General features: G+C 46.1%; 1 protein-coding gene across 1 annotated transcript in view; it reads right to left on the bottom strand.

Annotated features, from left to right (window-relative positions):
- CDYL (chromodomain Y like) overlaps positions 1-15,214 on the bottom strand; it is a 250,960-nt gene that overhangs the window by 231,859 nt on the left and 3,887 nt on the right. The window contains exon 2 of the mRNA XM_076010444.1: positions 9,309-9,435. Within this exon, the coding sequence (XP_075866559.1) occupies positions 9,309-9,311 (3 nt within the window). The 5' untranslated portion in view covers positions 9,312-9,435. The remainder of the gene's footprint in view (positions 1-9,308; positions 9,436-15,214) is intronic.

Here is a 15,214-nt window from a genome sequence, read left to right as displayed (position 1 = left end):
CAGGTTACTAGTACCTTGAAGTTTCTTATGTGTTAATTTTTGCAGGAGATAATATTTTAAAAAATATTTTGTGGATTCAGGATGGAAGGATGGTAAGTAGAGGGAGCCAGGGCACCTGACATGGTCCCTGGAATTCTCAGCATTTGAGTAAGACCATGACGGCCCCCTTCAGAAGGCAAGATGGGTTATTTAGGTACTTTAATACTGTGGTACCCCAGCCCTGGGCCACAGAACTCCACCTCCACCCAACCGTGGAATAATTGTCTTCCATGAAACTTGAGGGGGGGACGCACAGCAGGAGGTGAGGGGTGAGCCAGCAGAGAGAAGCTTCAGAAACTTCCTGTGTTTACAGCCAGTCTCCATCCTCACATCACTGCCCGAGCTCTGCCTCCTCCCTACCCTCTCCTGGAAAAATTGTCTTCCATGAAACCAGTCCCTGGTGCCAAAAGGGTTGGGGGCTGCTGCAGTTTAAGACACCAGCACCCTTTAATACTGTAAGAAGGATTTGCATGTTAACCACTCATAAAGATGAAAATAGGATGGCAGATCCATGATTTATGTGAACACTTCATGTGAAAAAGACCTAGAGACTTTAGTTAACTACAAGATTTATAGAAGCTGAAAGTGTTATGTGGCTCTGAAAAAGACAAATACAGTCATGGAATGTGTTACCAGAGGTGTCATGTTCCAGACACGGGAGGTGGCAGCAGTGGAGCACTCACACTCCAGCCAGAGTAGCATACTCAGTGTTGAACATCTGATGAAATAGCAAAGTAACATCTGTGCTTGTTCCATGCCCAAATGTTGATAATGCACAATGAGGAAGAAAAAACAATGTTACTGGCAATCTAATCACTCCAAATAACTATATTTAAATTTGGGGGGAAATATCCTTCCCCCAAAAGCTAGAATTTTAGGAGCTGAAAATTAAGACGGATGGTGATGCAGAGTGTGCACAGAGACGGCACCCAGAGCGGGGTGGGGACCGGGTGCTTAGCCTGACCCACAGGAAGAGCTGCGTCAGGGTTAGGGAGGAAGTCCAACTTCGGAGTCTAGTTTCAGAGAATACTGTTGGAATCACAGAGGGGGAGGAGGCTGCAGAGGGCGGAGGGTAACCTCTGTTCCCCATCCCAGAACAGACACATTGTAAATACACATTGGCTGATTTGACTGCCAGCTACCAGAGAAACATATAATGCACACGTGTCCTCGACGCTTGGCTCTTTGCCTCTGTAGTAGAACCCAGCTTAGCCTATGAACAAGACTTTCACATGGACTTGCTGAGCAAGAAGACATTTGGTGCCAGTGCTGGAGTTGTTAAGCTTTGTCTCCTAAAGAATTTCCTTCCCTCACTTGGAAGCATGTAAATTCTGTTATCTAGTTATAGAGTCTCTGAGAAACACAGAATTAAGTCTTTATGAGCAATTCTGTAGTTTTCCTTCAGCAAAGGCTTTTAACCTCTGGCTAGCTTCACTGTGCCACCCGGCACCCACGTTTATCATTTCCCAGACAACCAGTGGCCGTGGGCACTTGTCCTAGTGACAACTCAATCAAAGCATCATCAGAAAAATGTATTTAAAATATTTTCAGGAAGAAAATCTCCTGATGCTTTCAGAAAAGAAAAGCTTCAGATTTGGGGACGTTTCAGGTAACCTGCACTATTCTCTCTACCTTTTAATCCTAATAGTCAAAATGTGATTAGGTCACTCTTTTTTTTTTTTTTGGTAGATGGTGGATTTCTAATTACTTAAGGAATTGGCCTTTCAGTGTGGACACGTGGCAAGACTTGTCAGATCTGAGTCTAGCTGTGGCAAGGATCCTGCCTCTGAAACAGTGAATAGCTGGGGACAGTCACAGTTGGGCTGGACTTTAGATGTGCCAGAGGCCTGAGAAGGTAACAGGGTCTAGAAGCATGGGTGTGGGTTTTGTACCCCTGCACGACTTGTTCATTCCGGGGGTGTGTGCACCAAGTGAGGCCTCAGAGAAAGCAGATCAAACGAGGCTGAGGAAGGGCTGAGGAAGAACAGGCTGGAGGGCCTCTTTTGGACCTTTGATCCAGGCAGGTGCCAGCATGAGGGAGAGTCTGGTTTGGGGGAGTTTCAGGGGTGGAAACAGAGGTGCTACAGAGGCGGGGTTTGTGTTTGAAGAAGAGGGACTTTGATACCACTCTGCTGTCGTCCTGCTAACTCCATGTTGTGTGTAGAGTTTGCGAGCCTGACTCCACGCTGACGGAGCAGGCAGAGAGGCGGCATTAGATGCAGTTACCTGGAATTGGTTTGACCCTGAGAGGGAGACTTGGGCCGGGGAGGAGAGAAGAGCTCTGGGAATGTGCGTGGGACTAGGACCCACCCTGGAAAGCAGAATTGAGACCAGGCTGCAGCTTGGGATGGGCGAGCGTGTGCTATATCAGGGCATAGCACAGAACTGTGCAAACAGTTGGAGTTACCTAAAGATGTACCCCAAGCTTGCTTTGGATTGTAGAAAAATCATTTTTCCACTTCAAATGGCCACCTGACCTTGAGTCCTAAAGCAGTCAGATACACAGACGTGCACAGAAAGGGTCCTGGACCCTTGACATTTTTTGGAGGGAGAATACTCTCAGATTTCTTTACAACCAGGAGCAAAAAACTGCCCTGGCCACTGATGCCTTCTGTCCACAGGCTTGCTGGAATTCCTTGTGGAATTGCTTGTGGAATTCTTCCACAAGTCTTTAGTGACGTTGACTTCCTCTCCCCAACTTTTTTTCAGAGATGGGGTCTCACTATGTTGCCCAGGCTGGCCTCAAATGCCTGGGCTCAAGCAATCCTCCTGCCTCAGCCTTTTGAGTAGCTGGGATTCTTTCCCTTTAATAAGCTGGAGTCCAAGACTCCTTGTCAGGGGTGGAGGGGAGACTGTCCTTTCTGGGTACCTTTGAACAATTTAATTAATCGGCTTTACAGACCTAGCTCTTGTCGTCTTTTTCATTTCATCCAATAGTCTGCTCGGGACTTTGAAGCAGTAATAACTGGAAATGTTCTAGAAGCAAGTATGCTGTTGGAGGAAGTCTGTGCAAGGAAAGGGAAGAGAAGAGAAGGAAGCTGAGGCTCAGAGACTCATGCAAGGCCAGCAAAGAGGCTCCGGGGTGGTGCAGGTGAGACAGGCAGTTTCCCCAGGGGCTGAGCCAGTTGCAAAGTCCACCTGAGCAGGGAGCCAGCGGGGATGTTTGGCTCAGATGCGGATCAGTCTGTGGCTAATCGTGCACAAACAAGCCTAATGTTCCTGGGTGTGACCAGAGATAAAAGAAGTAACAGTCTGGGTCATTTCATGTGAGTGGAGCGATAACACCCTAAAGAAGAAAAACTGTTTAATTAGTTGAAGAAATACTCCTTTTAAAAAAAGGAGTGAATTCTGAAGCATGGACAAACTATGAAATCCCAATTATGACCCATCTAACCAACAAGCAGCTCCTGTTGATGGCTCCATGCTTTCTGCCATAACCCGGGCAGAGGCCGTGGCAGACTTTAAACGTGGAAAAGACTGGTAACACAGAGGAAAGAGCCAGAGACTGGAGACTCTCTGGTCCTAAACCACAGACACAGGGAAAAGTCAGCATACCATTTGTCACCATTTCACCACCAGCCTGGCTAAATAGCATCCATTGAGTTGAGCCCCCAGCTGGCGGCTGGAACGCTCAGCAAACACTGCGGCAGTATTTCATTGTGGTGGCGGGTCCCACCCTAGAGGGCAGCTGGAAGCAGTTTCTCAGCGAATATTCAAGAAAGAGAATCCACATCTACTCAGGGCTTATGCTGAACACAAAATCAAATGGAGGAACTTGCAAAATTTAATTTCTTTTGGTGGAGGGAGGGGGTGAGTGGGGGGCAGGGGTAGGATTGGATTGGAAAGAGGGAGGGAGAAGAGAAACATGAGACTTTGAAAAAGCAAATAACACTTGGTTGGAATTGTGCAAAGAGAGATGATTTGGCCATTGTTTTCGTGTTCTGTGCTAACGCATATTCCTCATAACAGCCGGCTTGAGCCCTCGGAGGGCTGTGAACTGCAAATCTGCTCCACGTAGGGACAAGGAGTTTGTTGTATGGGATCTAAGAGGAGCCCTTAGGTTTCCTCTCCATAAATATGTGAGATTCCTACTCTTCTCCCTCACCTGAATGCTCCTCCCTTCTGGATGAACGTCATTACTTAATGCTTTGGATTACAACAAATAGGTTGAAACAAAGAAAACTCATGGGTGTCTGGAAACCCTTGGCTCAGTCGAATGTTGCATTTGTCTCAATCGTCCTGTGCATTTGCAAGTGGCTGCTTCCTGTCAAGGAGGTGGAGACAAGCAGGTACATCTGGAAGTTCTAGGACATTTAATGAAAATACTTTTCTTAAGTTACTGAAATGTAAAGGTATTAAACATAAAGTGACTAAAACTACGTATTTAAATGTATGCATACATTTAGGGAAAGATAGAGAGTTTGAAAGTGGGAGACAGTGTAATTTTAGAGCCTACTTAGTGTCAGAGATTCTTTGGAAATTATATTACTTAATCCTTATAACAATCAATGAGTTATCCTTTATTTCCTTTATTTTACAAGGAATGGAGTCTCAGAGTAATTCATTCAAAATCCGTTTTTCTTTTGAGACAGGGTCTCATTCTGTCATCCAGGCTAGAGTGCCATGGTGTCATCATCGCTCACAGCAACCTCAAACTCCTGGGCTCACGTGATCCTCCTGCCTCAGCCTCCCAAACTGTTGGGACTACAGGTGTGAGCCACAGAGCCTAGCCTCCCTTGGATTTTAAATTGCTAAGAGCAGGGGCCAGACGTCCATCTTCTTTGGGCACCTCCAGGCCCACTCTCTGCCTTGCTCTGTGGCTTGGGGTGCTGACAGTTGAGGGCTCCATCAGTAGGCTCCCTTCCTCTGAACTCCACTTGGGCTCGCCCGCAGAAGGCAGTGTGCAGGATTGCAGGGAGGGCCAGGGCCTCCTCCTGCTGGGCTGTGCGTTGGGGTTGAGCAGCCTCCCTGCCTCTTCAGGTGCTCGAGCCCAGGGCACTTCTCTGCTCTTGGTTTCCCTAGCTGAGCCCACACCTCCATAAATAGCTTCTTTATGAAACTCTCCTCAAGTTGCCCAGTTTGGCCATACATCTGCGAACGTTTAAGTCCCCGATATGAAATGGAGTAGTATTTGCATATAATCACATCCTAAATATCTCTAGATTACTTATAATACCTAATACGATGTAAATGCTGTGTAAATAGTTGTTATATTGTGCTGTTTTTAAATTTGTATTATTTTTATTGCTGTATTGTTATTTTTTATTGTGTTTTTTTCCCCCAGGCTATTTAAGTGAAGCAGTGGGAGTGGAGAAGGAACAAAGGAATCTGTAACTGGTTGTGATCAATTAGTTATAAATACCATTGCACTTGGACCAGACTTTTATTGGTTTTTCCCCCCAAATATTTTAGATCCCCAGTTGGTTGAATCCACGGATATGAAACCTGCGGACACTGAGGGCTGACCCTACTTTATACTCCTCATAGTAGGCATTCAATAAAGCCTTGTTTAATTCAATTAAATGAAGTGGTGTGACTATTCTGATATTTTCATTCAAAGATTGCTTATGTAATGGTGACCAATTGTCTCCGTTTGGGTCTGAGGTTACCAGGACTCTGGGCTTATTTAGTTTTAAGATTGGGACAGTCCTGGGTAAACCAGGATGAGTTGGTCACCATAGCACATGGTTTGTTTTTTTTTAATTGTTAATTGGTGTTTAAAGAACGTATGTCTATGATCATTTACATTGGGATTGAAATCTCTATTTACATTGGGATTGAAATACAGTTTATTTTATTATAAATATGTTTATTAAATGTCAATATTCTTATTTTTCAATGAATTAAATTTGGTTTTTTGGAGACAGAGTCCGCTCTGTAGCCCCAGCTAGAGTGTAGTGGCATCATCATAGCTCACAGCAACCTCAAACTCCTAGGCTTTGAGTGATCCTCCTGTCTCAGCCTCCTAAGTAGCTGGGACTACAGGCATGCACCAACTAATTTTTCTATTTTTAGTAGAGATAGGGTTTCACTCTTGCTTAGGCTGGTCTCGAACTCCTGGCTTCAAATGATCCTCCCGCCTTGACCTCCCAGAGTGCTAGGATTACAGGTGTGAGCCACCGTGCCTGGTCCTAAATGACAATATTAACACTGTCATACTTCTTTTGTAAATAGGCAACCTAGGAGAAGGAAATTTCACTGGGTTGGAACTCTACCATGATCTGAATGCTTTTCAATTCAAGATATTATTTTCCAGTAGGAGAGCTTTTGACTATTCACTCCAGGAAGCCAGAATTTCAAATGTTTATCCCTTTACCCCTGCCATTTAATATCAACTTTCTTGATCTACTTATGCTCCCCAAATCATTTTCTCTTCTAAGAGTTGGACAAGTTATTTAAAACAAATTAGTAGTGTTGATTGTGGTTAAGTTAGAATTTAATAACTCACCTCAGGTACCTCAAGATAGCTCCCTTTGGTATTATCTTCACATTTTCCATGGACAAAGAAAATATTATTCATGGAAATGGGTGTTGTTAATAATATTTTCCAAATATAAGATGATATAAAGAATGTATGAAAGATATTGACCCAAGTGTATTAAATTTAGTTCATTTTAACAAACATTTATTGAATGCCTCCTAGGTATAAGAGGATAGAAGAAAATCAGATTTCACATTGGGATTGTGCTAATCCAAACATCAAACTATCGGAAAGAAAATAATCAGGAGTCATTCATTTTGGTTATGTTTTAAGAGTTACATTATGTATATTCATAGATACTTTTAGACTGTATTTTCAAGACTATATTCTTTTGTTTTGTAACCTTGTGAAACTTATAAGAATTGGACTCAATGTTTACAAGTAACACATTTTTTTCTTCAAAGAAATGTGAGGACATGAAGTAAGGTCCCAGCGTCCCCCCGCGAACTCTCGCCAGCGTTTGTGGCTGGGCCACATGTGTGCTCTGCAAGGTTGGTTTGTGATGTTTCTGGTGGATAATGCAGTAGAGGTTAAGCTTAATGGACTTAGTAATAATGATTATTGGGTCATAATCCTGAGCTGCTATAACCATTGAAATGGACTGCAGAAAGAACACGGAAGCTAAGGATCGTGACTTTGTTGGACGCAGTAGGGAGAATTTGGTCCAAACCTGAGTTTTCTTTGGTAGCAGAGAAAACTTTCTTTCTGTATATTGGCAATAGAAGGTATTTTGGGGAAAGTGGCAAGAGATCTTAGAAATGAAAATTCTGGTGACTATTGCAGTGAAGAGATTGTGTTCATAAGAGATAAAGATCTCACATCTCAGATGGGTGGATTATCTGATCTGAACTCAGGATAATGAATCCTGGCTAATGGTCTATGTTCAAGTTTATCAATCAAGGATCACCCCCACAATAGTTCTTTTGTCTTTGTTGTCCTCATTACAGTTTCATTCCTTTGGCTCTAGAAGTCATTTTATTCTTCATGAAAACAGGTCATAACTTTAAAAGCGGTGAAAACTGAATATTCTGTTGATCAAAATGATTAGCTAATAGGCAGCTCAGGCCTCGCAAGAATGGAGATTAAGACAGACGTATCCCTGGGAAAGAGGTCTGACATGATGGGTGAGAAGTGCTTAAAGGGGGGTGAGATGAGGTCACAGTTTCAACCACTTGATATTAAGTTTTTTCCTAGGTACAATATGTGTTAATACAGTTAAACACACCTTCTGACCCTGTAATTTCACTTTTACAAATTTGTAGTGAGGAAAAACACCCAGATACATGCATAATGGTGCACATACAAGGAGGTTTATCACAGATTATCTAAAAGTAGTATAAAAGTGGAAATCATCTGAATTTCTACCAATAAGAAGTTGGAATACTCTGTAGGAATCCAAAATGATGATGTCAATGTATATGTCAAAAAACACCATGATATATTATTTAAGGAGAAAGAAAATAATACCAATAGTTACATATAACATCATCTAATTTTTGTTTGTAAAAAATGCAAGTAAAAAATAGAATGTGCAAACATTAATTTGCATGAATTAAATAGAAGAGTTTAATAGTATAAACTATATTATCTCTGGGTAATGATAATATGGATTTTTAAAGAAGACTTTTGTTTTATACTTTTAAGATTTAGAAACAACTATACAGATATTACCTTAAAAATGAGAAAGGCAATGAAAATAGTCAAAAACTCTTTCCTTTTAAAAGCTGAAATGCAACTCTGCCTAAGTAGAAGTCCCTTACAGTGGGCCCCGAAGGCCTCAGCTGCAGCAGGAAGTCTCTTTGCTGAGAAGTCAAGTACCCCGGTGCACTGAGCTCTGGAAACTCTAGTGGTGAAAGCATCCCAGTAGGCCAGACAGGGGAGTGAGCTGAGCACAACTTCTTTCAAATGTGACTTTGCACTCCTTGCCTCCCACACTCATCCTTTTCTTCTTGATTTCTGTCCCAGGTCCTCACCGCCTGCTCATTCTTGCCCTTGAGTGCCCCATTGACTTTAAACTCATCGTTTCTAGAACTGACCTTGACCTCCACCAAGTCTTTTCCAATGGGATATCATTTTTCCCTCATTTGACGTTCCAAAGCTCTGTGTCCCTCTCTTGGGGGCACCTATCTCATGCTACCTGCATTATATTGATTTGAGCACTTGTCTTATTCTGGTTGCAGAACGAAAGCTCCTTGAGACAGTGTGTTTGTCTTACTCATTGTTATACACCCTGAAGCACCTCGCTCTGTGCCTTTCTGATGGGAGCCACCCTAAAAACGTGCACAGCAAATAAATGAATGGACAGATGACTTTCACTTTTACATTCTATCTGGACTTGTCAAGAATCCAGGCATCCCTTAGTGCAGATAAGGCAAAAGGAATTAGTGTTGCCTTCCTGATACTCGTAACCCCGGGGTAGGATGTGCTGTCCTTTGACTTGGAGGAAGTGGAAAATGAAAGCCAGCCAACTATTTCTTAGGTCATTAAAAACTGTTAAAGAAAGCAATAGGAGACACAAAAGTAACCACTGTAATAAAATGAAAGCTCTGTCTACAAAAAATTAATTTAGAGAAGCCAGATGGGAGAAGATTTAGGAAGTAGAAAAAGAAGAGAGCTTACAAGAGAAAAGGCGTTGTCAGAACAGCTATAGTATTGTGGCTGTGGCATACCAGCGTGTGTGGAAAGATTTCTGAATACATAACAGTAAAATCATTATTTAAAGTAAAGAACGTCCCTCTAGAAATTCTACTGTCCTGTCAGAACCAGTTCAGCTGCCAGAAGGTCTTACCATTTCTTCGCGTCAGGAATACCCGCAGGCAGGGCTCTCTGTGTTGCTGCTCTCCCCGCAGGCTGGCCCGTGCCCGCCTGGAATGCCATAAAAGTCTTCTGGGGTCTCTGTATTCTCTGATTACCACCTGCAATTACAATCCAGACGAGAGGAATTTACTCCAGTAAACAGAGAGAGCGAAGGCTCACGGCGCTTAACGACGCTGCCCAGGTCTATATAGAATTTGAGAGAAAGCCAGCGTGTTGTGCGTGTGCAGAGGAAGCAATGAACACCATTAAGCCATGCATCAAAAGGAGCAGTGCATTTAAAATGATAAAGAATAAAAAACAAGGTTTAAAGTTGTCAAACTCGCTCTTCTTCACCACAATGCATGTCAATATCTTGGTTACCTGCAATTTATAATGATGTATTACAATGTACTAAAGAGCAAGTAAGCCAAGTGGCCCGGTATTTATCGTGGTGGTGGAAGGCTATCATTGCAGTCATGAAAATGTGGCTGTGTCACACCTTAAGGACCATTTCAATTCCTCCTTCTCTAACGGCCTGGGGGACACAAAGATGACAAGGAGGTGCTCAGTGTCCTCAAGTGGTCTGTAGTCTGGTAGGAAGACAAACACATAACCAAGGTCTTTACAAAAGGTTAAGAAATGAGGAAGAAGTGATGAAGTGCTCGGAGACCAAGCCGAGGTGGCAGGGGGCCAGCACAAAGGCACAGGGGTGTGAGAAAGCATGATGTGCGTTCAGAGCGCCAGGTGGTTTGGCGTGCCTGTGCAGAGGTGGTGCTGGAAAATCTACAGCTTTTGGAATTTGTTTTGGATAAATAAAAAAATTTGACTGGGTATGGTGGCTCATGCCTGTAATCCTAGCACTCTGGGAAGATGAAGTGGGAGGATTGCTTGAGGCCAGGAGTTTGAGACCAGCAGAGCAAGAGTGAGACCCTGTCTCCACAAAAAATTAAAAATCTATCCAGGTGTGGTAGTGTGTGCCTATAGTCCCAGCTGCTCGGGAGGCTGAGGCAGGAAGATCGCTTGAGCCCAGGAGTTTGAGGTTGCTGTGAGCTATGATGATGCTTCTGTACTCTAGCCAGAGTGACAGAGTGAGACCCCATCTCAACAAAACAAAACAAAACAAAACAAACAAAACAATAAAGGTCATTTCTCTTTGCTTTTAAGACACAAAAGTGAAAGATGCCACTTATCTTTCAAACTATTTTAACTCATGTCATACACAGCTAAGCGGGACCCTAACTCAGATGGTACGTCAACATTGCCGTTGTCAATACAGTGGGGTGACTGAGGTCTCTCTACACTGGTGAGAACGATCACAGATTTCTGTGGCAGTCGGCACCCCAGGTTGGCTGGAAAACACGTGACGTGACCCAGAAGGGCTGGCTTCATCCTCCAACTTATGCGTGCCATATGAATGGCAGCTGGTTTCCAACATCACAGTTTAATTTGGTATAAAATGTACTTTTCCTGGAATCTGCCTTTAAGGCAGGGAATGCTCAGAGAAGCTGCCAGCCCGGCAGCAGGTGCTTCGATCAAGGGCTGACCAGCAGCAATGCCTCAGAGGGGCTGGGTGGCCTTTGGCAACCCGAACCATAATTATATTTATTGAGAGCTTATTATATACCAAACAGTGCCCTGAGCATTGCACATGGATTCTCTAATGTAAACTTCACAACACCCCTGTGAGCAATATTCTATAAAAATTATTTTATATATGAAACATTGCAGTTTACAGAGGTGATGTTAACTTCTTCAGATTAATTAAGTGGTAGAGCTAGGATTAGAACCCAGGCACTCTGACGGTCTCTCTTATCCTCCTTACTCTGTCAAAACCTGATTTCTGAAACGGAGTTAGAGGCATACGGATGCTAGGTATAATACCCAGTGAGAGGCAGAATGGGGTTAGGGACAGGACTGTCCAGTCAGGATGGTGAAACCAACATGGGCTTGAGAACTGGCTCCAGGCCTCTCGAGTGGCCAGACTAGCCACCTGCCTCTCCAACCTTCAGTGTTCGCCTCTGTAAGGTGCCGGTGACAGCCGCACACACGGCATAGGTTGTCCTCAGCATGACATGAAATGACACATACAAAACCCCTGGTACATGGTGTCCTCTGCATAAATGTTAGCTGTTACTACCATCCACAGTTCTGTGTGATACTCCAATGCCGGGATATTGTGATTTACCAACCAAATATTATTATGTTTAAGCAAAAAAAAAAAAAAAAAAAGGATCTAATGGTAGAATTCTTAGGGCTCTGAACTCAGTTTTTAATTACTTGAGTAATACTGGAATGCCTACTCAGTGGCATGAAGTTCAAACAGTACAGACAGAGTCAGGTTGGCCTTCGTCACCCCATGGGGGAGTCTGACTCCTGGTCCGTCCTGTGGGCGGCCTGGCAGAGGGCAGTGTGGCCGTCTTCCCACATCTGGAAGTTACCCGCGCAGCCCGTGCCTAGGGGCCGGCCTTTCCTCTAGCCGTGTGGCTCGGGATTCTCTGGCCGCTCCAGTCGAGACCAAGGCTGGGAGTCCTCGGTGGGAGGAACGGGGCGACTGCCAGGGCCATTCTCCAGGGGCCGTTTCACTCAAGCCCGTCTCACGGACACGGGAATGACAAGCCTCGTCCACGGCGCCAAGGCCACTTGGCAGACTGCAGAGCGAGGCCGGAAAGAAGGCCGGCTCCGGGGCCTGGGCGCCTGCGGCAAGCGGCCTGCCAGTGCGCTCGCGGCCTCTCCGTCTCCGGCGGCCCGCGCCTCTGCCCTGTCCAGCCGCGCTCAGTGTCCCGGCGCGCAGGGGCTGCAGGTGCGCGTGGGGGAGGAAACGCGAGGGCCGGGTGCGGACGCGAGGCACCCACGTGCCAGCGGTGCCGGGGAGCGGCTGCGGCCACTTTGGTCTGCCCAGCGTCTTGCCGTCGCTGCCACTGTGCCTTCCCGGGGGCCAGGGAGCCACGGGCTCCTGCCGTCTCCACGGCGCCGCGGGAAGGGGAGTCCCGCTGCTGGGGCGCGGCGTGCTCCGTCCTCCCCGCGCTGCGGGCCTGGGCGCGCCTGCGGGCCTCGCTACCCCGCGCCTCCCGGGCCGGCCTCCGCTCCACACGGCCTCGCACCGCGCTGGCGGGGTGGGCTCTGCTCTGACCGAGCGCCCCGTGCCCTTTGCTGCTGCGCCCGCGCTGCCCGCTGCGGCCCGAAGCCTCTCCCGACCTCCGGTGGAGACGCGCAGGTCCTCCTTCCGACCCCGACACGCGCGCGTCCGCGGTGACAGGCGCGAGGCGGTCCCCGCACCGACACAGGGCTCGGCTTTTCAGGGCAAGAGTTTCAGAAGGGCTCCGGCGTCCGGTGCCCTGAGCGCTGTGGTCCGCGCTGCTCTCTGGCGGTGCCGCCAGACGCCCACGGCGTGGCCTCGCGCCAGCAGGGCGCGGCCCCAAGGCTGAGTGCCACAGGAGAGGAGGCCTCCTGCCCTCCTGCCCTCCTGCCCTCCTGCGGGGCTCTGGGGACAGGAAGGCAGGCAGCCGGGACGCAGCAGCCCGACAGCAAGAGCTGCTACAGCGGCAGCAGATTTGAGTCATCAGCATCAGAAAGTCGCTGCGGTCAGTCACTCAGCCTTTCTGTGTCATCAGTTCCTCATCTGCTGTGTGACCTCCAGCGAGTTACTTAACCTTTCTGTGTCATCAGTTCCTCATCTGCAGCAGGAGAGCGTTGAGGGAAAGGGCCCTGCTGGAGAAAGACTCACTCAGCACAGTGTCTCCTGTCCGCGTGCCAGGAGGGCGGAGGAGGGCGCGAATCTTCAGCTGTGGTCCCTGAGAATCACCAAGAATTTGTGACCTCAGGGTGACAAGTGAACAGACTGACAGCGGTGATAAGTCCCATGTGTGGGATTTTGTGCTGACTCGAAGTACTTGTTTTTCTTTTATAGTATATATTTAAAATGTATATAACACCATGTTTTAACACATAGTGAAGTGAGTACTACAGCCAAGCAAATTAACATATCTATCATTTCTCTTCTGACATAGTTAGCCTCCTTTTTTGTGGCAAGAGCACCTGAAATGTACTCTCTTAGCAAATTTCCAGCATACAGTGCAGTATTATTAACTATAGTCCTCGTGTTTATTTCAACCACAGGAGTTTAGAGAGGGAGGTCTGGGAAGCTTGGGGGGCTGAAACTTGGGAGGGGCCCGGAAGCATAGTTAGAGTGTGAGTAGGAGGTGGGGGAAGGGAATCGTCCAGGGGGGAGGAGCGAAGAGTAAAGACCCGTCCCTGGGGCCAGGAGACCCTGGGGCCGAGGAGACCCTGGGGCCGAGGAGACCCTGGGGCGAGGAGACCCTGGGGCCGAGGAGCCTGTTGGAAGAACTAGCAGAATAGTTGGATGGGCCCATCACACGAGGTCTTGAAAGCCACTGGACTCCTTCCTCTCCTGCTCTCTTCTTCCCTTCCTTTGTTCCTTCCTTCTTCCCTCCATCTCTCTCCCCCTCTCCTTCTTCCTTCCTTCCATTTGAGGTTTAGCGATAAAATTGATCAAATTAAAAGGGACCAAATAGGCACAGATGCTCAATCCTGGTGTCATATGGGAAAATTACGGATGCCTGACTCCTCCAGAAATTTGGATTTAATTGGTCTGGGCGGGGGTTCTGAGTACAGTCCCTTCCTCCCTTTCTTCCTTCCTTCCTCTCTCTTTTTCTTTCTGCAGCTATTTTAGTGTGAGGTGATAAAGGCCTGAAATAAAATAATAGCAATTAACATGGAAAAGAAATTAACATAAAGAGACATTTTGCTAAAAGTTAATATTATTTTTTTTAGAGATAGATAGGGTCTTACTCTGTTGCCCAGGCTGGAGTACAGTGGCTATTCACAGGTGTGATCATAGCTCACTGCAGCCTTCAACTCCTGGGCTCAAGTGATCCTCCTGCCTCAGCTTCCCAAGTAGCCGGGACTATAGGTATGCACCAAAACACCTGGCTAACTTTTGAATTTTTTGTAGAGATGGGGGAGGGGCGTCTCCCTATGTTGCCCAGGCTGGTCTTGAACTCCTGGCTTCAAGCTGTCCTCCTGTCTTGGCCTCCCAAAGTACAGGGATTATAGGCGTGAGCCACCATGCCTGGCTAAAGAGACATTTTTAAAGGGAAAAAAATGCCAGCTATCTTGACTAATGAAACATAGCTTGATTAAAGAGAGATTCTACTCATTTCTTTAAAATATTGGTTGAGTACTTACCTTATGCCTTATACCTAATCAAGCTATGGGAAATCCAGGGGGTGAGACCCTTGCCCTGCCTGTAAGAAGCCAATATCTAATGGAGACAACAAAGACAATAACTGCAATGTGAGGAACATGTAGACACTGGCTTAAGGGTAATTTTTTTTAAGGTGTGGAGGGTAGGGAGACCGAGGCTCCCTGTCGAGGGACTAAAGGACGCCTCCACAGAGCCCCAGTTAGCTGCAGGTGGGAGCGTGGAGAGGTTTTGGCAGGTGGGGGCGGCGAGGGGCCCTCAGGTGCAGTGGGGCTGGCTCAGTGCAGCGTGGCGCCGTCTACACAGGGTGAGACACAGCCTGACCCCGAGGGGCAGGTGGGTGGAAGGCTCGGTGCGTTACTTTCCATCACTTTCCAGGCTAGAATTTTCTTTCTAGCCTAGAAGTCAGATTTTTAAAATGTTAACTTAAAAAGATTGACATTTTGTTTTTTTGACCTTATAGTGATTATGTGGGTGTTCACTTTTTAAGTATTTCTTTGAACATACATATAAACTTTATAAACTTTCTGCATGTGTCATATTTCACAGCTTAAAAATGTTTAAAGAACAGTAGAAAATTGACATAATTGTCATAAACATACAGGTACCTAACAATACAATCTTGAAATACATTAAATAAATAAATAGGGAAAAATACATGAATTAACAATTACAGT

Source organism: Microcebus murinus, chromosome 15 (genome assembly GCF_040939455.1).
Source record: "Microcebus murinus isolate Inina chromosome 15, M.murinus_Inina_mat1.0, whole genome shotgun sequence".
NCBI classification, from domain to species: Eukaryota; Metazoa; Chordata; class Mammalia; order Primates; family Cheirogaleidae; genus Microcebus; species Microcebus murinus.
The sequence above is the reverse complement of the archived record's forward strand: the minus strand, read 5'-3'. Positions and strand labels throughout refer to the sequence as shown.